The 23,580-nt window shown below is 54.2% G+C and overlaps 3 protein-coding genes and 1 long non-coding RNA gene across 5 annotated transcripts; all 4 read left to right on the top strand.

Moving 5' to 3' along the window:
• The first annotated feature begins 7,990 nt into the window (after positions 1–7,990).
• On the top strand, positions 7,991–11,756 carry NNMT (nicotinamide N-methyltransferase). Of its 2 annotated transcripts, XR_010425017.1 has the most exons (5): positions 7,992–8,554; positions 9,033–9,240; positions 9,340–9,700; positions 10,808–10,971; positions 11,054–11,756. XR_010425017.1 is itself a non-coding variant. In XM_064634727.1 (3 exons), exons 1-3 carry the CDS (start codon positions 8,395–8,397, stop codon positions 9,767–9,769), a joined length of 798 nt encoding a protein of 265 aa, XP_064490797.1. In that variant the 5' UTR covers positions 7,991–8,394; the 3' UTR covers positions 9,770–9,879. The 2 variants fall into 2 exon arrangements, 1 of the variants encoding a protein (XP_064490797.1); XM_064634727.1 differs by lacking the exons at positions 10,808–10,971; positions 11,054–11,756 and having other exon boundaries at positions 7,991–8,554; positions 9,340–9,879.
• Positions 11,757–11,981: 225 nt separating this feature from the next.
• On the top strand, positions 11,982–14,242 carry RBM7 (RNA binding motif protein 7). Its single transcript, XM_064634725.1, has 5 exons — positions 11,982–12,150; positions 12,350–12,512; positions 13,025–13,127; positions 13,319–13,370; positions 13,719–14,242. The coding sequence occupies exons 1-5, from the start codon at positions 12,055–12,057 to the stop codon at positions 14,103–14,105; spliced, it is 801 nt and encodes a 266-aa protein (XP_064490795.1). The 5' UTR covers positions 11,982–12,054; the 3' UTR covers positions 14,106–14,242.
• Positions 14,243–14,923: 681 nt separating this feature from the next.
• On the top strand, positions 14,924–19,333 carry REXO2 (RNA exonuclease 2). Its single transcript, XM_064634724.1, has 7 exons — positions 14,924–15,070; positions 15,172–15,255; positions 15,493–15,570; positions 17,439–17,550; positions 18,093–18,201; positions 18,417–18,470; positions 18,915–19,333. Exons 1-7 carry the CDS (start codon positions 14,939–14,941, stop codon positions 19,042–19,044), a joined length of 699 nt encoding a protein of 232 aa, XP_064490794.1. The 5' UTR covers positions 14,924–14,938; the 3' UTR covers positions 19,045–19,333.
• A 2,979-nt stretch (positions 19,334–22,312) lies between these two features.
• Positions 22,313–23,193, top strand: LOC135401949 (uncharacterized). Its single transcript, XR_010424991.1, has 2 exons — positions 22,313–22,662; positions 22,780–23,193. It is a non-coding gene; the product is annotated as an uncharacterized LOC135401949 (long non-coding RNA).
• The last annotated feature ends 387 nt before the right edge of the window (positions 23,194–23,580 follow it).

The raw sequence follows: 23,580 nt of genomic DNA, 5'->3' as shown, positions 1-23,580 counted from the left end.
ATTTTTATGATGCCAAATGGTCTGTGCTAGAACGGGTGCCATTCTTTAGCTGGGAAACCATATGGCATGCCGAGTAATAAATAAGGTATTGTGATAGTTAATGAACCTAATTGCCAGCAAAGGCTTTAATACAGGGAATGTGCTGCTGAGAATTTAGCACCACATTAGAGATGCAGCAGAGCTCCTCTGACTTCTGAGGCTTAATTTAAGTTCTATATTGCAAACTCCAGAAAATAATTCCAAACCCTCCTGCTGGAAAAGCAACCTGCTGGTAGACTGTGATTATACTGAATTACTAAAATCGCAATCAATTTTATACACTCAGTTAACCCTTGCTGGGGAACTTGGCTCTCCAGAAGTTGAAGGGATGCCACTCTGAGAGCTACTGGAACCAAGTGAGTGGGAGCATCGTGATCATCCTCCTCCTCCTCACTATGATCGGTCCTCTCTCCTGGCATCTCCTTCTTCTGGGAAATGACCCTTTCCCAGCCTCTTCACCTACCAGCCAAGCTGGCTGTGGGCAAAGCAGGGTAGAAAAGCCACAATTATAAACTATTTCTCTCCATGACCAACCTAATAACTGCTGCTCCCACATCACAGTGACCCAGTGCAGCAGAAAGTGCTGGTGCTGCCTTGCAGCTCCCAGGGAACGCCCCTGTGGGCAGAGCCACGGGAGCAAACTTGAAAACAAAGTTACACTTGCTTTGACTCCCTCAGCCTTGGAGAGTGGAGAGCTCTTCTGGCCTAACAGAATCCTTGGCACTGCTACAGACTGTGAATGTGACAACGAGAGCCCCTTCAGCCCAGAATGCCCTGGGATGACTCGTGCCTGCAGAGGCACCGAGGTACCACCTGTGCATCCTGGGGGATGCTGCTGCTCCTGCACGGGGCCTTTTAAAGCTGCAAGCAGGGATGCAGGACACCAAATACTCCATTAGGCTGCTGTGCAGCACATCACAATCCACAGGAACGCAAGAAGGATATACTGGTGTCAGAAGTGCTATTTTGGAAGACCCGCAGCTCTCTGTTACAAACACAGATCTACTGCCCCGTGCAGAAGGGATGTCCCCTGCCACGAGTGACAGCCATGCTGCAGCCCACACCTCCTCCAGGGACTGCTCCCAAATGCTCACCACCATTGGAAACCCTCGCTCAGACTCTGCACATCACTCCTAGAAATCCCCTCTTCCTGTAGGAAAAGCTGTCCCTGCCTGGTAGCCCCCTTTTAGGGACTCATCCTTCCCCAGAGCCCATCCGCTGCCAGCTGCACAGGGAGACCTGCAGAGTCCTTAGAGAAGAGCAGCACTACTCCTCTAGCCCCTCCAGAGGAGGGAAAGGAGGTTATTGGTTTCTTCCCTGCTCTGATTGCGCTTGGCCGCCCTGCAGTCACGTCCTCCCACTGCCAGCAGGCAGCTCGGCTCTGCCAGGCAGCGACAGCCCGGCTGGAAGCACCAGCAAGGGAGGAGGAAGGTCCCCTGGTGGGGCTGCCCCTCTCCAGCCCCTTGCACCAGCCACAGCCGGATCCTTGGCTGCCTGCAGACCTCTCTCCCAGGGGTCTGCGCAGGTGGCACAGGCTCAGTGCGTGCCACGGGGACACAGGGAGGCAAGGCAGGAGGTGGCCAGGGCAGTGCACCACGGCAGCATCGAACGGGGAGAGCAGTGAGATACAGAGCGGCGCAGGGCGGATTTAATACTGTACATAAATACACTTTACAATCCAGGAAGGCTCGGTGCTAAGAGGAAGCCATTGGAATATTTTATCGTGATGCAGATCGAGTGAAAAGACTGTGAATAAATAAAAGGGAAGATAATTATTTGATGGAGTTCTCTTAGGATATGCCACAGCGGGGAATACTTACGGAGAATACATATTACTAGAGAGACTCAGCTATTCAAGCATCAAACTAACCTATAAATTGTCAGAGGAGAAAATTGGAGGAGAGGAATGGATGGGGGTTTGGGCACCGCTCTCATCAGTAACGCCGGGTTGTGCTTTCCACCTTCCCTATCGCAATTCCCCCTGCCCGAGGAGTCACAGCCCTGAAAAAGGGAAGGCTGCCTCCAATAAATGTCTTTCAGGAATTACGACCGAGCCACTACAGAACGGAGATGGCGTCGTTTATCTCCCCGCCATCTGCGAGGGCTCGTCGGGCCGGGGCACAACCGCCTGCTCCCGGGAAGCCTCATGTCTCCTGCGCTTCTGCAGGACAAGGAGGTTTGCCAGCAGTGCCCAGTGTGGCACAATCCAATCCCTCCAGACACTGTGCTCCCATCTCTAACCAAATCCTCCAAGCCTGGCATCCACCTCATCCCTGTTTCGGAGGGAACCTCTGCATGGGAAGCGGTTCCTGGCTCTGGGACCCGGCCCATGGGGCATTTCCCACTACCTTCTCCCTCAAGCTGACAGGGAACTGCTGAGTCCCAAGCTCTTCCATGCTGGAGTCCCTCCCTCGATCTCACTCCTCACCCACTTCCAAGGGTGAGAAGCCAAGGATCTCCAAAAAAGCTCTTTTCCAACCTTAAGAGGCTGCACACACTCTCAGCACTGCTTGGAGCCATCCTCCACATTTTGGGGAGTGCAGCAGCATTTCCCTGAGGTCAGAGTGCTTCCTAGAGGAGAGCTGGAGAGAGCCCAGTGCTCCCTGCCTCCCACTGGCACAGTTTGCATCAGTCCCACTGCCCTCCCACCCGCTACCAGGTCACAGCTCCCAGGTCATCATTGCTCAGGAACTCTATAAAGATGGCACAGGCAAAACTGAAAACATGCCAGTATGAGGTCTGTGGGAAATGACAGTTTGTTATGCAGCTTGGTCAATATGGTGCCACTCCTGTACTTTTCGTTTTTCCCCGCTATTTTTGGCCCTGTTCCCTACCAAAGCACCCCTCCCTCACCCACACCTTCCCTCCAGCACAGCACCAGCTCTCCTTCCTGGAGGCAGGTGGGACAAAAGTGGATGCTGAGAGGGGGCTGAAGAGGACCTTGCTCCCTGTCAGGGTCTCCTCCTGTCCCATGCTGGGCACCAGGAGCCAGGTCTGCATGGGTGCAAATGGCTTTACACCCTTTCCTGACAGGGCTGATGTCATTAGCTCTGAACATCTCCTGTCTCTCTGGGATTGAAGGAAACCTCTGGTTCCTCTATGGGGATGATGTAAGCAACAGCCTGCAGTGCAAAGAGGCAGCCTCAGGTAATTAGCAGAGGGGCTCGTTATTTTAAGCACGACTTGCCACCACTTCCAAAGCCCTGAGCAGGAGCAAAGCCGGTGCCGAGCGCAGGCTACCTTTAAGGCTGGCTCAGACAACACAATCAAAGGCACACTGACAGTGGCAGGTCTCCCTCCCTCCGCCTGCCAGAAGGGAATTGCTCAGTCACCTGCACCCAGAATAGGACTTTGTCCCCGTTCCCATCATTAATTTATTGCCTGTGAATTAGTGGGGCCCTGGAGATGTGCAGAGCCCACCTGTTCCCTCGCCCGGCTCTGACATTTGGAGCCTCGGCTGCAGGTACCGGCACCGGCAAATGGTCCCATAAACCATCCGCTCCCGCGGCGCTGCCAGCGTGTGCCCGCCCTGCTCCCCTCCCTCTTCCAGCCGGCGCTCCCGGGGGGCTGTGGGGAGCACCCAGCCTGGCTCTGGGGATGGACACAGACAACCAATGCCTTTTTAAAGAGACCTTATTCTTCCCTGGAAAAGCAGCTTTAGTCCAGTTGTGGGATGCTCAAAGGGGTGGCACAAGGCACCCCGCTTTTGGTGACCAGGCATGGCACACGTGGTGCCAATCGACAGCAGCCCCCACCCTGTGCCATCCTTTCCACAGAGGCTGTGTTTACACCTGCACAGCTCCATTAACCCAAACACACCGTGCTGCTGCAATCCTGGACACCAACCAAATCGGCCCTGAACACTTCCCTGGGAAATGCATCGTGTTTTGTTAACAGGGACGGGAGGAGGGCAGTTTTAAAGCCACCATTGCTGTAATGCAAGAAAATTACCACGTAGCACCTGGGGCTCTGAAAGCTGCACTTAATATCCCACACCTTTCTGAATCCTTTGTGTCATGACAGTCCTGGAAAAACAGCAGCTGGCTGGGATCTGCAGCAGGGACCAATCCCCCCACTCCTCCCCTTGGGCCACCACCCCTGCCTGGGTGCTGAGTGCCCTGTCCCCTTCCCAGAGCCCCTGGCAGGACCAGCACTGTGCAGAACCCCACTCTGCCTCCACCTGTCTGCCTCCATTGTTGGACACCTGAGCCCATGTCAAGCACAGTACATCTCCACAGCTTTCCAAAAAGAACCCAGGCAGGAGCATTAAAGAGCCCCTCTTAGTGTTCCCATGGAAATAAAAACTACAGGGTGGTCACAGACAGCACATCCACATCAGACCTAAACCTACAGGAACCTCAACATTCAACATTCTATTTGTCCCTCATAGCACATGGAGAGCAGGGAGATTCCTTGCTAATCATAGGAAAATAAAGAGTTTTTAATGAATAACCTGTAAACAATCCCTAGAAGAGAGAGGAAACTCTCCATCTAAGGCAGCCTTTGCTCCAAGGCTCCACTACAGTGGTGCCTGAAGCCACCCCAGCTCACAACAAACTTTCCAGAGCCACTTTCCACATCTCCCAAAGCCATAGGGACCTGCTGCAGGGCCAGGAATAACCTGGCTGAGCAACCTGCTGCTGCCACAGCGCTTCTGCAGAGCTCTGCACTGTTGGTGGAGGAGAGACAGAGGTTTGGGATGAATCACACCATGATTTCTAGGCAAAGTCCCATTAATGGAACCTCTCCGAGGCACTGCGGCTCCGAGTCAAGTACTTGGAGCTGGAAGCCGTATTTATGAGTGAGATATATCCACAGAGGGAGCAATAAACTGCAAAGCAAAGTATGAAGGTTTGCAGAAAACGCTGTAAAGTTTTACACTCTCGAAAACCGGGAATAAAAGATGTACCCATTTAAAGCAGAGTGGATGGAAAGGGTTTGCACAGAACTGTAAAACAGCCTTGTAACAGTTAATTGCTACTTTCTTGTTGCAGCCCAGAGAAATTCAAACCAGGAAAAGAACGGCTTAAATCCCCATCGAAGAGCGAGAGGCAGGGAGAGGAGCGCAGGGAATGGGAACCTTTGTTCGGGATCCTCTGCACCACGCGGAGGAAGAGGCACCTTTTGTTCCTGGCCCCGGCTGCTCCTGCTCCCCTCTGCGGGCAGAGCCTCCGGGGAGCGACCCTGGGTGGGGGCCCAGCAGCGTCCCGGGTGTTAATTACTTGTTGTTTAACTAAGATCATATCTATGCCCGTGCAACAGAGACTCAGACAAGCATCTATCCCGGGTAGAAAGGGGGCAGAGGGAAAGGCACAGCAGCGGGTGGAGTCTTCCGACCCCGACAGAAACCTTGAAGCTCAATACATAAATACACGGAAAAACTCAAAATGTTTTCTGCAACAACCAAAACAACCAGCCCACACACTTTGAACCAAAGCATCAGCACCCAGTGCTGCCCCTAAGGGATCCATATCCCTACCACACCGTCTCGCCAGCCCAGCATCCCTCTGCATATGGACCCACCCTTCCAGGTCCAATAATGCTCATGACAGAAAGCTGTGGAGTTCACAGAAAGTCCCTGAGCAGCTGTTGCACTTTGGAAAACACTTGCACTTTATCCTTTAGGAGCACAGTTGTCACCACCTTTTTTTCAAATAACCAGTGATTCCAACAAAAGAACCATTTCTCCCTTCCCCAATAAGTATCTGAGACTGGATATTTGCTTTTTGGGCTTTCTTTACATGTACTGCAAACACAAAGGAGAGGAGCAGCTAGAGCTCAGTCCAGTAAAACCATGTGAAACAGAGGCAAAGATGCTTCAGTCCCACCCTCAGAGCACACGTGCCCTCCCCAGCACCCCGGCTTACCTCTCTCCTGGGACAGGGAGGCAGCAGGAGGGCAGGAAGGGTCTCTGGGTGTGCTGCTGCAGGCTGGGGGGCTTCAGTGCTGCCACTGCCGAGCCCAGGGCTGGCCCTGGGGCTGCCGAGGCTCATGCCCAGGTCCTGGGTTGAGCCTGGGGCTTACCCAGTGCTCCCAAACTGGCTCTGGGACACCAACAGGAGCTGTGCTGGTGGCAGAGACCACGTAGAGCCTAAACCATCAATACCTTAAGGCACTGAGTGCCAAACCAGTCCCACCCACCCTCCCCTGCCCTTTATAACCTCCCAGATGCCACCCAGGTGAGGGGATGAGGCCAAGGTGCTCCTCCTTAAGCTGATGACCTGGTGCTGTTCCAGCTGGGAAGGTTCCCCTCCTCCCTCCCCAGCCTTCTGCCGGGGCTGCTCTTTTTTTTTTGTGTGTGATTTCCCCTCCCTGCAGTGGCAGATTTTGTGCATTATCCAGGAAAGCAGAGCGATGTGTTCCTCGGTGTAAACATTGAGGTGCTGTTTCCATCCATCAGAGCAGCACTTAGGTGGAGATGACAATGGAGCTCGCACAGCCCTAATCACACACTTTGATTGAAATGAGAGTAGGGGGGAAAATGGAACTTGGATGCCTGGAGCCCAGCTTCCATGGAGCAGCAGAGCTGCCTGGGGGGCTGCCACCAGCTCGGGGGTGGCTCTTTGGGCTGACCCTAATTGCAGCCTTCCAGTGCCTGAAAGGAGCCTGCAAGAAAGACAGAGAGAGACTATTTACAGGGGCCTGGAGTCACAGGACAAGGGGGAATGGTTTCACGTTCATAAACAGTAGGTTTAGATTAGATATTAGGAAGAAATTCTTCCCTGCGAGGGTGGTGAGGCCCTGGCACAGGTTGCCCAGAGAAGCTGTGGCTGTTTCATCCCTGGAAGTGTTCAAAGGCAGGTTGGACGGGGCTTGGAGCAACCTGGGCTAGTGGAAGGTGTCCCTGCCCATGACAGGTGAGGTTGGAATGAGATGATCTTTAAGGTCCCTTCCAACCCAGGCTATTCTATCAGTCTGCGATTCCCAGGAGCAGGCAGTGCCAGGCTGGTGGTGAGGACAAGGCTTGCCAGCCCCAGGATGCTCTGCTACCCCTGCTCAGAAATAACCCAAGACCTCTGGGTGCAGACAGTTTGTACTTTTTTCCCCAAATCATGTCACTCAGTGAGCAAAACCAGTCTCTAAGGACTGGAACATAAGCACTGTGCTGGCAAATGTCCCAGGGTCAGCTTGCCTGGCTGATGGGGCTCTTGTGGGGCTTTAGAGACCGTTTTAGCCCCGTGTCTCAGCGCTGCAGTAGCAGGGAGGGCTGGTTGTTGGCTTTGCAGTCAGAAGAAAACCTCTTTACTGTGTTCATCTCTCAAGCTGACGTCCTTTTTACGCCTCACATCCGCAGCAGAAGGTTCGGCAGCGGCGGGTCTGGCCGCGCACAGGGAGGGGGTTTGTGAAGCAAACGCACCTCGGCATCCACAGTCGCACTTGGAAGTTTGACGATGATGCGGCGGCTCCTCCACCGTCACTCCTAATGACAGATCTTTAAAAAAGCAAAGGCCAATTATATAGATTCAGAGTCGGTAATGAGCCTAAAACTGTTTGATCATTTCGGCTCCCGCTGGGCGAGCGAGAAGCGGATGAGCTGCCGCAGGGACCCGCCAGCACGAGAAGCGCGGGGCTCTGCTGCCTCTTTGTGGCGAAGGAGGTGTCACCACCGTGTGCCCTCTGTGCTGCTTGGGATGGAGGACGAGGGGCTCCTGCGGGCTGCAGGGCAGGCTGGGACCCCATCGGCATGGGACAGGCAGGGGCACAGGGTTCACAGCCAGCTAAAGAGGCAAAACCCGGGCACCGAGGCTGGGAAGATTCTGGTTTCTGGTGCTCAGAGGTGAAATTGCAGTTTTCCAAGGAAAACCTGAAACAAATGAAAGCAACAAAATTATGGAAATGGAGCGGAAATTTTGGCAGGTGCTTCTCATGGATGGGCAGGGATAGATCCTTCCTTCCTGCAGGAGAGACTCCAGCTGTCCTCTACCAGGACATCTAATGGCCTTAATGCCCTGTGCCATGTTCCTGAACACACTGACTTCCATCAGCTCTCAGGAAGCAGCAGTGTGGGACAGAGCTTACAGGGCTGCCAGGCAGTGACTGCCAGCGACACCACCTCACACTGCACTCCTTTAGTGCTGTCAGTCACTGTGAAGCCAGGGATGTGCACTGTAGTCCCAGGAATTGCCATTAATTGTGGTCACTCATGCAGGCTGGGGGGCTGCTGGGGAATCTGAGTTATTATGGAAAAGGCAAGGCTCAGCAGGAAACTGGGGAGCAAGTGTAAGTCCTGCGGATGAATGCGTCCAGCCAGAATCTGGAGCAAAGGACACAGGAAGGACAAACAAACTCAAAGTACAACAGGGGCCATGCAGCGTGGGATGGGCGGAGCGGGGAGCAGAGCTGGCTCTCGGCAGCATGGACGCACCGGCAATCTTCACGGAGGCGGATTTTTACCAGCAGAATTTCGACCCTCAGGCATATCTGAAAGAATATTACAGCATGAGTGACAGCCGGGAAGGGGCAAATGTGTTTCTGACGCAAAACTTGAAGAGCCTGCACAAAATGTTCTCCTTAGGTGAGCACTCCCGAGGTGTCCGGAGCCGTTGGACGGTGCCATTTGCAGGGCTGCCCTGGGGCTGCCAACAGCAGAGCACGTGCCCCAACATGGAGCAGACCCTGTGATAAACTGACACACTCCTGCTCTGTTAAAAATATCCCTCTGCCTGCATGTGTCTGTGCATACAGGGAATTGCAGCTGGAGCTGTGCCCGTTTCTGGGAACACCATCAAACCCAGCTGGGGGATTGGGGTGTGGGGTCAGTGCCCCTGCCCCAGGAGCCAGCACTGCTCCTGCCACAGGCTCTGGACCTGCTGCAGGACTTGTCTCTGGGCTGGACCGTGGCCAGAGAGCCACAGGGGCTGTGCCATGGGGCTGTGGCACTCGGGGTCACATTTCTGGGTTAGGGTGAGCACGGTCCGAGGGGCTCTGGGATGTCTCTGCCCTGGGGGAGGCTCTGTCCTCACTGGGATGGTTTTGCCCTGACTCTGCACCAGACGAGCTGAGAGGTGGCACCCTGATAGATGTCGGCTGTGGCCCCACCATCTACCAGCTTCTGTCTGCTTGTGAGCGCTTCCAGGAGATTATTGCCCTGGACTACACCGACCAGAACCGCCGGGAGCTGGAGCGGTGGCTGAGGAACGAAGCAGGAGCCTTTGACTGGGTGCCGGTGGTGAAATACGTCTGTGAGCTGGAAGGGGACAGGTGAGGCTGGTGTCCAACCACAGTGGCCATGGAGCCACAGGCACAGATGTTCAATAACCACGGAACCTTCCTCTACTTTTTTGTGGATTTCCTTGCCAGGGAGAAGTGGGCTGAGAAACAGGAGAAAGTGAGGAAGAAGGTGAAGCAGGTTCTGAAGTGTGACGTGACCAGAGCCAACCCCACGGGCGCTGTGTCCCTGCCACCAGCCGACTGCATCGTCTCCACCCTGTGCCTGGAGGGCGCCTGCAAGGACCTGCCCACCTTCCGCAGCGCCCTGAGGAACATCGGGACCCTCGTGAAGCCGGGGGGGCACCTGGTGCTGGTGACCGTCCTCGGGGAAACCTACTACGCCTTCAACAAGCAGGTTTTCTCGTGCCTCCGCCTGGAGAAAGACGAGGTGGAGGCGGCTGTGGAGGCTGCTGGCTTTGAGGTGACGTTCAGCGAGGCGCAGCCGTACACGGTGAGCGAGGAGCGCACGGACTGCCGGGGTACGCTCGGCCTGGTGGCACGCAGGCGTCCCTCCGTGTAGTGTGAGGGCATGGGGGGGAAAACAGCCGTGAGCCTGGGCTCAAAAAGTCCTGCTGGTGTAACCCAACCCTTTATCTGGCACCAAGTAAACTCCTGAGCGCTCTAACCATGGATTTGTGTGGCACACATGGCACTGGCACTCCAGCAGCCCAGGGAGGTAACCGTGCTGGCTCCCCCTGGCCCAGGGACAGGGACCCAGAACTGTTTGTGGGCAAGTCCTGCAGGCTTGCACCGAGAAGCTCTGGGGGGAAAGGACTCTGTGGAGGGCAGCAGCAGGCCCTGCACCCACCCAGCCCCCAGCAGAGCTGAGGGCACGTGCTGATCCTTTCAGCACACCTGTAATAAACAGTTGTTTGACCCAATGCTGCAGCCCCGGCGAGCGGTACCTGCCGGGCACTGGCACCGGGAGCAGGGCAGAGGGATTGCTGTCCCCAGGGCACCTCTTTTGCCCGCAGCACCACAGGCCAGACACAGTTGTCCCCCACGGTTTAAGACCTGTGACACACCAGAGGTTCATCACACAGATACTCGAGCCCAGCCATATGTAATAATCACTAATATTTGCATACTCAACATGCTTCAGTTCTCAAGAGGGTTTCTTTTGGGTAAATGGTTAAGATTTGTTGCTGAAGGTCCCTTCCAACACAAACCATCCCATGATTCTATGACTTTGAGTGAACACATTGTCCTGGGTACCTCCAACAGGCAAGGGAAGCAAGGAAGAAAGCCATAATTATAGAAACATACAAAAAAGCAAACAAAATCTCCTGAAAAAGTAAACCACCAAGAGCCTTTTCTAAAGTTGAAATTAGCAAGTGAAATTGGTTGAAATCTCTCAGTATTCCTGAGTGCCTGCACTTTAAGAGTGAAAACAAGACAGCTAAAATGGGGTTTCCCCCCCAAATCAAAAATGTTTCTAGTTTTCCACTTTGCTCCTTCAAAGAGCAAAAAAGGCACAAAGCAGTGACACAAAAAGCACAACAGAATTCCAAAAGCGAGTCTGTGAAGCACCTGAAGTGGTTCCTGTTCTCTGAGCCAGGCCTGAGCCCGGCAGGACCTGCACGTGGAACGAGCCCTGATGGCACACGAGCCTCACACGCTCCCAGCCGAGCCCGAGGGGAGCCGGGGAGGGGAAGGAAGGCACGGCAAGGCAAACGAGGCTCCAGGGAAATTAAGGCAAAGTGGAAGTCCTGGCAAAGCGAGGTAATAACTCCCTTTCTGAACGAGTGGCTGTTTGGGATTTAACCAGGCGGACGCGATTAATCCAAATGGATATAAATTCTAGGTGCGGTGGCGAGTAATGGGGTGGAGAGAATGAACGGCACCCAATTAACAGGGAAAGCAGAGCTGTGCTGGGACCTAATGAGAAATGAAGGCTCAACTGCCCCCTCTCGAAATTCCTCCAGATGGAAAACGCCCGTTTTACATCCCGCATCTTCTGGGATTCCCAGGGGATTACAGTGGCTGGGGAGATTCAACAGCAGGGGCAGGGGAGCCGCCCGTTTGGGGGTTTTTAACCTGCGCCCCGGGTTTTAACCGGCTGGCTCCGACCCCCTCGGTTTCCCAACAGGAATAACAGGGAAAGGGGGAACGCCCGGCACCAGCCGCGCGGTGTCACCGCCTGGACGCAGGTGCTGTCACGACACCGGGACACGCAACACATCCACGATTCCCTCGCGACAAACGGGGTTTATTGCCGGTTGTTAGTTGATTACAGGTTATCAGTTAATTCCCGAGGCCCGGGAGGGCGCGGGGCAGCGGGGCGGGACTCCGCACATCCCGTGTCCCCCGGGGAGGAGCGGGGCCGTCCCGCCGGGATTCCGCCCCCGAGGCCGCGGCCCCGTTCCCGTCCCCTTTCCAAATTCCCATTCCCTTTCCCAATTCCCATTCCCGTTCCCTTTCCCAATTCCCATTCCCGTTCCCTTTCCAAATTCCCATTCCCTTTCCCAATTCCCATTCCCGTTCCCTTTCCCAATTCCCATTCCCGTTCCCTTTCCCAATTCCCATTCCCTTTCCAAATTCTCATTCCCGTACCCGGCCCCGTTCCCGCTCCCATTCCCATTCCCATTCCCGTTCCTGGCTCCGTTCCCGTTCTCATTCCCGTACCCGTTCCCGTTCCCGTTCCCGTTCCCATTCCCATTCCCGTACCCGGCCCCGTTCCCCGCCCCGCGCCTCGGAAGGGCCGTGCGCGCAGGCGCGGTCGCGCAGTGACGTCACGCCGTCGCGCCCGTGCACGCGGAGAGCGGCCGCCAGAGAGCGCGCGCTCGGCTGGCCCCGAGCTTGGCCATGGGGGCGGCGGCGGCCGAGGCGAACCGGACGCTCTTCGTGGGCAACCTGGACCCCAAGGTCACCGAGGAGCTCATCTTCGAACTCTTCCACCAGGTACCGCCTGGGCCCCGAGCTGGGTGCGCAGGGGAGGGCGCGGGCGGGGCGGAGAGGCCTCGGCTGCCACAGCGGGCCGTGGGGGGGGGCAGCGGGCTGGGCTACGGCGGCCGCCGCGGGACAGGGTTCGGCGGCGCGCGCGCTCGGCGGCGGTTCCTTCCCCCCGGTGTTTGTTTAACGCCTTCGGTCCCGGTGCCAGGCGGGGCCCGTGATCACCGTGAAGATCCCGAAGGACCGGGACGGACGACCCAAGCAGTTCGCCTTCGTCAATTTCAAGCACGAGGAGTCGGTGCCGTACGGGCTGCAGCTGCTCAACGGGATCAAGCTGTACGGGCGGCCCATGCGCATCCAGTTCCGATCAGGTACCCCTGGAGGGGCCGCAAATCACCCTTTTCCTGGAGGGAAAGTGAGCTGCCGTCAGCTGCTCCCCAGCCTCCAATGGATTCTTGTTTCATTGGGCACATTCAGGTGTCTCTCACCCAGGGGCCCCTCACCTGCCTGCTCTGCTCACCTCACGCTCCTGTCCCGGTGTTTCCACCAGGGACCGTCTGTCCCTTGTGGCTGGTGTAACCCCCTTGGCTGAGCCTTCTCCTTGGGTTGTTATTGATTATTCCTTCTGTACCCTTGAGATCTGTTCTAAATTATCACAGGAGCACTAAAAGTCACATCTCGTGGTGGTTAAACGAGGCACGTGGTCACAATATCGCTGCCCTTTCCTGGTGGGAATTGTTTTGGAGACTTAGCCCATGTGCTTTTGCAGATCCCTTACAAAACTTGAGAGCAAATGAAGCTTGTGAAAGCTGTTGGTGTCCTTCACACCCGAGTTCCTCTCACTGGTGTTTGTGGGTCTCTTGAAACATTTGTGTCTCCCCAGGGAGCAGTCATGCAGCCCAGGACACCAGTCTGTCCTGTTCCCCACTCGGAGCTGCTGGTGCCATCCCTCCTGGAATGCCACATCCAGCCTCCAACTGCAGCAGGTACGAATCCCACCAGCGCAGGAGCTTGGAGCGGAGAGCGGCACTGCACAGCTCGTTGGCTCCAGCTTCTCTTCCCCAGGGCACTGTGGTCTGTCTCCCCTAGGGAGGGGACACGGCCGGGATGCAGACGGCCCTTGGACTGCAGCAGTCGTGTATTTAATGCTGGAATCCCTGCTCTGTTTTCCCTGCAGATACGAGAGGGTTACTGAGGGGTTCCCGCCGAGCCTGCAGAGACAAGCGGTGGTATGTCCATGGCACACGCTCACCTTTTTGGAGTCCTTGTTTCCTGTTGTGATTGTGAGAGGTTGTGGGAATATTCTTTTGGAGCCTCAAAAAGACAATTCCAGAAGATCTGAAGCTCCTGGTATCCAGGGTGTCAGTCAGGAGGGCTCTGAGCTGTGGGAGCTCAGCTGTGGGTGAAGCAGTGAGCAATGGCTGTTCCGTAAATTCCCATTCAGTCTTGCTTGTCCATCAACCTGTCCCATTCTCCTGGTATTTACAGTGTGATCTGGAGGCCAGCACAGGGTTTAGGTGTTTCTCTGCCCCTTCAAGCACCAAACCCACCCTCCCTTTCCTCTCTCCCCCTCCCAGATGAACAGCATGGCACGGCAGCAGCCCCATTTCGGCAGCAAGTACGAGCAGCCCAGCTTCGCCCCTCACGCCTACCCTCACGCCTTCCACGCCCCGCCGCTGGGCTCCCCTTTGCCGCGGCGCCCCGAGGGGCCAGCGCTGCGCAAGGGCCGGCTGGGCGCCCACCCCTACCCGCCGGACAGCCGGCACTTCGGCCGGGAGCGCTTCGGCCCCGACTACGGCCGCGGCAAGCGGGACGACTACGGCTTCGACGAGAGGGGCCACGACGCCGAGCACCACTACCGGGGCGAGCCCTATGACGACAGGCACCGGGACGGCTGGAGCCACGACTACGACCACCGCAGGGAGAGCTACAGGGAGGCCAAGTGGCACCCGTCACGGCACTGACGGACTCTGAGCGCAAAGCAAACGCGACCCGTTTCTTACTGAGTACATGTATAAAATGCCTTCCCCGCAAAAATCCCCCCAGTGAAAAAAAAACCTTTTAGTGTTTGTAAAAATATCAGCAGTCCAGTCCTGCCAAACTCTGGTCTCAGTTTTAAATGTGTTAACTCACACCTCAGGGCTCTTCATGGGGAAAAGAAAAACACTGTGATGGAGGGTGGGAGAAACTGTGGCTGTAGGTGCTTTTGGAGGAGAGGAGGCTGTCTTTGTCAGATGGGCGGGTCCAGCCTTTTAAGTAGAATAGAGGTAGGACAGATGCTGCCTGGTGTCTGCAATATTCCTCATGGCATTTTTGATACAGAATCAGAATCACAGAATGGTCTGGGTTGAAAGGAACCTTAAAGCTCATCTCATTCCAACCCACTGCCATGGGCAAGGACACCTTCCACTAGCCCAGGCTGGCCCAAGCCCCAAACAACCTGGCATTGAACACTTCCAGGGCTGAGGCATCCACAACATCCCTGTGCAACCTGTTCCAGTGCCTCACCCTCACAGTAAAGAACTTTTTGCCAATATCTCGTCTAAACCTACTCTTTCAATTTGAACCCATTGTCTGATGTTCCCTTTGAATATTCCAATATTGCCTTGGAGAAGAGCATTAAAGTCTCCCAGGGGAAAGCCGGCGGGTGAACCCCCTCCTTCGGGGCGGGGAGGAGCGCGCTGGGCTGCACGCACCACCCCGGGACTACATCTCCCAGCAGCCTCCGCGGCGCGCCCAGAGCCGGGGGAGCGCGGGCGGCGGCGCGGGGCCCGCCGGGAGCTGTAGTCCGGCGGCGATGCTGGGCGGCGGCCGCGCCGGCCTGGGCCGCCTGCGGAGCTGCGCCGGGCGGCTGTGGCGGGGCCGGCGGCGGGCGGCGGCCATGGCCGGCGGCGACATGGGGCAGCGCATGGTCTGGGTGGACCTGGAGGTGCGGGGCGGCGGCGCGGGGCGGCGGGGGGCGCGGGCAGGGCGGGAAAGGGGGGCGCGGGCCCCCCGGGCGCGCTGACGCGGCCGCTCGCCCCGTGGCAGATGACGGGCCTGGACGTGGAGAAGGACCAGATCCTGGAGATGGCGTGTCTGATCACCGACTGCGACCTCAACGTGCTGGCCGAGGTGAGGGGCGGGACGGGCCTGCCGGGCCCCGCGCCGCTTCCAGGGGCTGCGGGAACAAAGCATCGGGCGGGCGGCGGGGGATCCCCGTCCCGGAGCGCGGGGACGGGACCTGCGTCACGCTGCACTTCGTGTCTCGGGGCTGAAACTGCGCCGTGCTCCGCCTGGGCTTCGGACTAAACTTTTAGTCGCTTCTAAACTTTTTTTCCATTATCTTTTTTGTTCCATGTTTTTTTCCAGGGCCCGAACCTGATTATCAACCAGCCCGACGAGCTGCTGGAGAGCATGTCCGAGTGGTGCAAGGAGCATCACGGGAAGGTAAAAACCCTTCTCTGCCTTCGCCAGATGAGAATGACGTGTAATTCAGAGCGATCAGCTGCAGCACGGCCGCCTTAGCAGGGACAACTCCTGTGCTGAGCAGTTTGCAAGTCAGAGGGGATGGAGGACGGGAGACAGTATCATCCTTATTTTGTAGCAGGGAGCCGAGGCAAAACATTTTGCCAAAGATCTCACAAGTGATCTGTGGCACAGAGCAAGCTGCACTCAGGAATCGTGCCTTCATCTTTAGCCTTCATCTTCCAGCTTGCCTAGAGCAGCCTGTGCTTTGCAGCCTGGTTTTTAATAAGTTGGAATAGCGCTGGAAGCTACTTCCTTGAGCTCAGGAAGCATCAGCACCACCCAGCAGCCCTGAGAGGGCTGGAGCAGGCAGGGGGAGCCCGGAAGGGGATCTGTTGCTCAGGGATGTGCCCCTGGCTCCTGTCCCCCAGGGTGTGATCTCAGCCTCCTCCTCCCATTGTGAGGTTGGGAGTTAGGGTTTGACTCCCCAGTCCTCTTGTGGAGCTGATGCCTTGTCCTGCCTCTGTGGGAGCCCTGGTGTAGGCTGGGTTGGGTGGGTTCCTCCATCAGCTCTTCCCGGTGAATCCTCTTCCATCTGACATAAAATAATTCAAAGACTAATTCCAGATGAGAAGGGGAAGGTGAGGCTTGAAGGCCCAAGTAAGAACAGTCCAGAGCTGATGAAATGCAGATTTCTGCATGCAGATTTCTGTATATGTGGGATTAAACAGGCCTGTAAACACTGGGATGTTATTTTTGCCTGTCCCCTCAGCACTGGGAACCTCGTGCATTTTTTCACCGAAAGCATCACTTTTGCAGCAAGAGATTATTTTTAGTTCCTTGGGCCACCAAAGAAAGGTTCCTCCTTGCCAGCAGCAAGAGAGCAAATGGATTTTCCAATCCCTGATGAATGAATTGAAATTTGAGTTAGTTTTCAATTAAGGGCTGAAGTTTCAAGACACTCATATCCCTTCTTTCCCCCCCCTTCAGCATCTCACTCTCTGTGGGAAGGATTAGCAGGAGTTTGGAAAATGAATATTAATTTACTGTGATGGGTGCTTTTCCCTGCTCCAGTTGAGGATTCCAGCTCAGCTTCAGCTTGGGAGTGAATTGGAGATGGTAACACGTGTCCTCGTTGCTCCTGAGGAGCTACTTATTTTTAATTGACTAAGAGAAGAGAAGCAATTAGAATATAGATGAAAATGCAGCCACATAATGAATTTTTTAACCACCACTTGGATCTGTCAAGTAGATTTTTGCAGCACAGTCATGGAAATATATAGTGTAGCCAGATGGAAATAAATCACTGAGAACACTTGGAGAGGATTTGACATTTAACTATTGAAAAAAAAAGAAGGGAGGAATTTTTCTGATTTATAGGAATCTTGATAAACATTTCAGGCAGGATCCTGGTTGCTTGTGTTCACTGATACCTGCTGCTCTCTGCTGGGGAGGTGAGTGCCTCTCTTGAAACAGGGATGTGAAGGGATGTAATACTCTCCTGGGTCACAGACGGGCAGGTGGATAAATGAGGCCTCATGTCTCAGTAATTGAGAAGAGCTTTGAGAAAGAAATACAAGAAAAAGCCCCAACCCTCACAGGAAGGTCAGTGCTGCCAGGACTATATACCTGCCTTGGTTTTACTTGCCAAGCAGGAGGTTCCTGGGGAGAATTGAGGCTGGGGGTGTCCCAGAGAACAGAAACACAGTTCAAGAATTACCTGGGGAACAAACTGCACTTGAAGGGATGACCTTTTGCTGTAGAGTTAAACATTTACTTGAGAACTGGAGTGTTCCTGACAGTGTCTGTGGCAGGGTGTTTCTGATTTATGACTTGGCTCTTTTTTGCAGTCTGGCCTTACTAAGGCTGTGAAGGAGAGTAAAATCTCATTGCAGCAAGCAGAGTACGAGTTCCTGTCCTTCGTGCGGCAGCAGACACCCCCAGGGCTCTGTCCTCTCGCAGGTGAAGCATCTTCTTTCTTAACAACAACAGCTTCATCCCTCCTGCACCCCCAGCTGGATGCAAACACCTGCCGGCGCATGTGGTAGGGATGTGCTCGTGTTCTATGCTGCGCCTTTTCCTCACTGGGCATCCAGCCAAAGGCCAAATATGGATTTTCCAGGTGTCCTGCTACCTGTAACTGTGTTCAGAATGTTCAGATACAGTCCTGGGATGGGTGCTGAGTGAAATTAATACCAATGGCCGCTTTCACTTGGCAGAAAACCCGACGTTCGAATGGTTCTTTGATATTTATCTGTGTGACAGAAATTGTGGGAGTAGTAACAGAGGAATTACTAGAGGTATTCGTATTTAAACCCCGTGTGATCCTGCAATGAAAATCTGACAAACCTTCACAATCATATTTACTAGAAAATGGGATAAATGAGCTGCTTGTGAATGGCTTTTCCTCCCCTGTGATCTCTCCCAGCTCGCTCATCCTGCCGCTCGTTTCCGTGTCGCTCTGGAGCGTCTTTGAAGAAACATCTTGTTTTGTGTCTTTGTAGGTAACTCTGTTCATGCAGATAAGAAATTCCTTGACAAATACATGCCGCAGTTCATGAGGCACCTTCATTACAGGATCGTTGATGTGAGCACTGTCAAGGAACTTTGCAGGTAAGTGTTCCCCCAATTAAGTGGTTTGAAGGACACCCTGGGGATGCCTGTTCGTGGTGCTGGGGCTCTGCAGTTTGTAGCAGGGGGACTCACAGAGCTGTGGCTTCTTTAGGTGTCAGTGGAACCAAAATCCTTTCACCATGTGTAACAAACCTGCAGCAGCCAGCAGACATGGTTTTGAATCCCAGTTTCCTTTCTAATTTTTCCACTTGCAGGCGCTGGTATCCAGAGGAATATGAGTTTGCACCAAAGAAGGCAGCTTCTCACAGGTGAGCTTTGTGCTCCTGTCTGTGACACAGCAGGGCTCTGGAACCAGGCTCTTCTGGAGCAGGATACAGGGCTCCCTGTTTCAGCATCCTGAGTCTGATGCAGGTGGAGGCTGTGTGCTTCTGCTCCCTGTCAGACATTTGTATCCTCCTGTCTGAAGCCTGGATAGTGTAGGGAAAGGGATTATTAAAATCCAGAGAACCAGAAGTTTCCTTATCCCTTCAGTCTCTTAACAGGGGTTTATCTGCCCTTGTTTTGAGGCAGAGTTGGTCACAGAGACACTAAAATTGGAGAACTGCAAATGGGAAGGTGAGAGTCTGACAGGTGCACCATCCATACACATCAGTTTGGTTTCCTGCAGCCTGGAAGTTTTCAGTGGTGTTGGGGTCCAGGTGTAGCTGGAGGTGCACACAGGTGCCTTGAAACCTTCCTTAATTCTCTTTCAGAGCACTCGATGACATCAGGGAAAGCATCAAAGAACTCCAGTTCTACAGAGACCACATCTTCAAGAGGAAAACGGATGAGAAGAAAAGGAAACTGATTGAGAACGGGGAGAGCGATAAAGCTGCCAGCTGATTCCCCTCCTGCCACGCCGCCCCAGCACACACTTAGATGCGTCTCCCGGTTCTTTTCTGTTTGCCAGTCTCTCGGGAAGCTGCCCCCTGGATTACCTTGTTTCTTACCAGCTGTTCAATGCAGATGGAAGCCTGAGTTGCTGCTGCTTTTCAGTTTGAGCGGGAACCGACACGCTGGGCCTCGGCAGCGCCCGGGGCCGGATGTTCTCGGTGAAACACGCTGTTTGATACTCCTTGCACCTGGTTTGAGGTGCAGTCTTTCACGACACAATAAAAAAGGTCTGTTGAAAGATGGTGGTTTTGGACAGCCTTTCTTTGGTGCCCGCCATACAGCCAGGTGAACCAGCTGCTCCTGGGTTTGGAGAGGAAAACACGCTGGGAAATTACCATCTGCCCTCTTTGGAATGGTGGGGGTGCCAGTCCTTCATGGGCATTTAACAAGAGCGGGTTGGTCAGCCTGGAGGAGACTGAGGGGAGACCTCATTGGGGTTTGCAGCTTCCAAAGAAGGGGCAATGCTCTCAGGCACATGGTGGGATCTTTGGGGTTATCCTGGGCATGGCCAGGAGTTGGACTTGATGGTCCTTGTGGGTCCCTTCCAACTCTGGATATTCCATGATTCTTTGAGTCTTTATCAATAAGGCAGCTGCATCAGACATTAATCTTCATTTTGAAAGTACCTGCCCTGTAACTCCCCTGTTTTCAAAACACACTCATGAGAGTAGGAACCACAAAAAGCTGCTTCCGTCACCCACACTACCCCATGGTTGAGCTTCCAGAGGAAGCATGACTGCTTTGTAGATGTGGAGTCTGAAAAAATGGAAGTATAAAAGGAATGTACATCAGGAGAGGGACCTTAGCTTTTGTCTGCAATTAGCTTCCTCTGTTCACCAACACCATCCCAAACGTTGGAGTTAAAATCAAAGTGTTTATAAAACATTCTGTTTAGTAACAGAAACCGTGACATAACTCAGAGTAATCACAGAGTAGGTAAGACATGGATCACAGGGACACCTGCCATCCCAGGAATGCACAAGAGGTAGGACTGAGAAGATAAGAGGTGTTACCAGTTACCAGACAAAAACCACACAAGTACCCGACTCCCTCTGCCCCTCCATCCCTGACATTCACTGCCCCAGCAATTAGCGTGGAGGCTCTGAAGGAGAAGGTGCTGCAGAGCTTTACATTCATGAAGCTCTTTGCTACCAAAAACAGTCGTGGGGAAGGGTCTGAAGTGGTGAGAAACACTTCAGAAAACAGAAAACACACAGGACCCCACAGGGCTGCCGACCCCCCGCCCACCAGGACCCCGCGACGGTGCCGTGTTGTGACCGAGGGCACGCGGTTCACCCTCATCCCAGCAGCTGCCTGGACCCACACCACGGCCACACACCAGTGGAATCCACTTTGTCTTTCATTTCCATGTTAGTTTTCTACCCTTCCTTTGACTTTTTCTTTCTGTGACCTACTTCTCCTGCTTTTCATATTTTATTCCCTTTTAAGAGGCTTTTGTTTTTCTCAAAACATTTTTTAAGGAAAATATGCCACCTGTGTTTATACATTTTAAAATACTGTTTATTCTTGCTTCTGAAGTAATGGTGCTGTATGGAGGATTTTTATCTCGTTTCCCTCTGTTATGCAATAGCATTCCTGGTTTTCTGTGCTGGCATCGTTTGAAGTTCTGATTTAGTACAAATTTGTCACGCACTTGGCAGAGCACAGATAAACCCCACCAAAGCGTGTGTTATTTTGGGCTGGAAACAAAGCTCCCTCCTGCAGCAGGGGCCGGGGAGGGGGAACAGGTATGGACCCCCCAGCTTTGCACCATTCCCTTCTCCAGAAGCACTTGCACCAGGTGTTGCTTCCAAGTGTGATGCTCTGAAAGCTCCATCAGCATCGCACCCACAATCACAGAGGTTCCAGATACAGGAATGCAAATAACTGTGGTTTTGAATGTGGTAGCTGATAAAACTTCCTCAAAGGCAAATACAGAGTATGCCTGGGGTTTTCAGGGGAATTTCATAAGTTATGTTGGCCCCTGTAATTATTTATTTGAAATAGGAATTTGCAGAGAGGTCTCAGGTCTTCTTAATACCACGTTAATAATGTACCCACGGGTTACAGAGCAACTTAAAATCCACATCACTTATTCCAGCCAGGTGTTGGAGCAATCCTTGCCCTGAATGTGCCACGGTTCTGGTCAGAAACACCCACCTTCAGTTCCCCCATTTAACCCTCATGGAAATCCCCCTCCCAGGACAGAGAGCGGGATCCAGGTGGTTTAACAGCACATTAAACCCTTTCCTGCACAAGGAGTTTGTGTTCCCATTCTCTATTTGGAACAGGAATCCCACAGCTCCAGCTGCTGCCAGGCTGGAGGCTTTCCCATTTGGAAACTCCTTCCAGACACGAGTCATTTGAGTTTCCCATGACTCATCCATCCATCCCTCCCTCCCTCCCTCCCTCCCTCCCATCTTTTCTCTGCCCTTCCCTGCACCTCTGTGTCTCCATCCATCAACACTGCACTGTTTAGTTGGAAACCACAGAAATCAGGGAAAATATCATCTCATGCCACACAAAAACTACATTTTTTCCCAGCTTCAGTAAGGCCTGCTCCCATTCCCTTTTTCCAGAGAAATCCTTGTGTCCTTTCCCCCTCTGCTTCCAGGCACAGCCTGGGCTCCACCACAACAGTCCAGAAGAGCTCCTGCCTTCAGCAGCTGCGTCACAGACACGACACCAACCTCAGGAAGGGAGGTGAAGGGAATAGTGACCAAGCAACACCCTCCCCAGTTCATTGAGGCCGAGCTGGGTGCTTGGAGGTGGCAGGGACGTGCTGGGGACACAGCAGGGACGATGCACAGCCCACCCTGGCACTGCTGCCAGCACTGCCCAGCAGCCCAGGGACCCACCCCGTGCAGCTGCACCGGCTCAAGGTCGGCTGCAGAGAGCCCGGAATAGAAAACCTTCAGACATGTCTTTTTTTGTCTCTTTTTTTTCTCCTCCTGCTGCCGTTGATGATACCCTTTTACTGGAATAACTCTCTCCTGCTGACAGATAAGCTTTTAGGATAGTGAAATCTCTGTGACATTTTAAGTGCCCTAAATGACAAAACAAGGACGTGCAAAATTACCCCGCGACTAGTCCCTAAAACACAACTTGTCAGGAAGTTGCTGCAGCCGCCTGGGCCCTGTGAGGACGGGGCACCCCCGCCCCTCCTGGGGCTGTCCCTGCAGCAGGACAGCAGGTGGAACAGTATGGGCAGAGGGAAGGGAGGAAAAGGGGCAAAACAGGGGCAGGGTGGGGAAGAGCCTCCCCAGCCATGGGGACACGGGGTCCCTCTGGCATCAGGGACCTGCCTCCCTGCCGCCTCCCCACTGATGGATGGGATCCAAATGGCTGTAAATTGCCGGGTGCTGCAGCCGTGTTTTACCCGCCGGGCTGGAGGAGCCACGTGCGGGGCACGGGCTGTCAGTCAAGGGCTCGGGGAGGGAGAGGGGACAGTCGGCGAGATCCATTCCCCGGCACTTACACCAGCGGAGAGAAGAGCGTAAATGGGTGTGATAATGGTGCGACGGGGCCTCGCAGAGACGGTATTTTGGAAAAGAACACAATTATCCCGTGAGTCAAATGCCACCTTGTGACCCCCCCCCAGCTCCGGGTGTCACGGGCAGGTTACAGGGCCTGGACAGCGAACAAAAAATGAAGGTGCAAATTTTTCTCCTGTCCTAAAACAAGGCTTTGCTGTTCACCCTTAAAACCCCCTGTCCTGGAAGGTCTGGGGGAACTGTGTTCTGAAACGACCACGCAGCCTGTGTGAGCCCTGAACCCTCCCCAGGCAGAGTCCTCTCCTGCACTGTGCCAGCTCCATGCACTGCACTGCAATAGAATAAAATCAGCCTCTGCTCCCGGCCCAACACACAAGACCAGAGGGAGGATCACGCTCTCCAAACTTTGCAGAAGGGAAATGAAGCGCAGAGAGATGAAGTGACCTTCCTAAGGTCACATGGGGAATTTGCAGCGGAGCCAAGGACTGAACTGAGATCTCCAGGGTCCTCATCTACTGCTTCCACCGTGAGATATTCCTTCCTCTTTCCCTCCAGCCAAGTTAAAAATAAAACTGAGTTTCATTTCCCTTTGGCAGCAACGTGACTCCAGTGCAGAGCCTGGTCTGTGAGCTGTCAGGGCCGCAGCACCAGGATCTGCCTGGCTCTCTGCAGTGCCCAGTCTTTTAGGGGATGGCTGCATGCACAGATACATTTGTGTGCATATATTAATTATGTGGCATTTCCTCCCCATAATTAAGTGGAACTTCTTCATAGGCCCCTTTGAAGCAAATCTCTGTTGGTTCAGAGAAACTTTCATCGGCAGCCAGCGCTCTGCGGCGCCTGTTCCATTGTTCCTCCAGTCGGAATAAAACTGATAACGATGGAGGAGGCGGCTCTGGGTTCCCAGTGCCATCACACACACAGAGCCCAGCCCTTTCTGAAGGGGAAACACCTGTATTGATACCTGCAGCAAGCCCTCAGCAGCGCCCCA

The sequence above is a fragment of the Pseudopipra pipra genome, chromosome 23, assembly GCF_036250125.1.
Source record: "Pseudopipra pipra isolate bDixPip1 chromosome 23, bDixPip1.hap1, whole genome shotgun sequence".
NCBI lineage: Eukaryota > Metazoa > Chordata > Aves > Passeriformes > Pipridae > Pseudopipra > Pseudopipra pipra.
The sequence above is the reverse complement of the archived record's forward strand: the minus strand, read 5'-3'. Positions and strand labels throughout refer to the sequence as shown.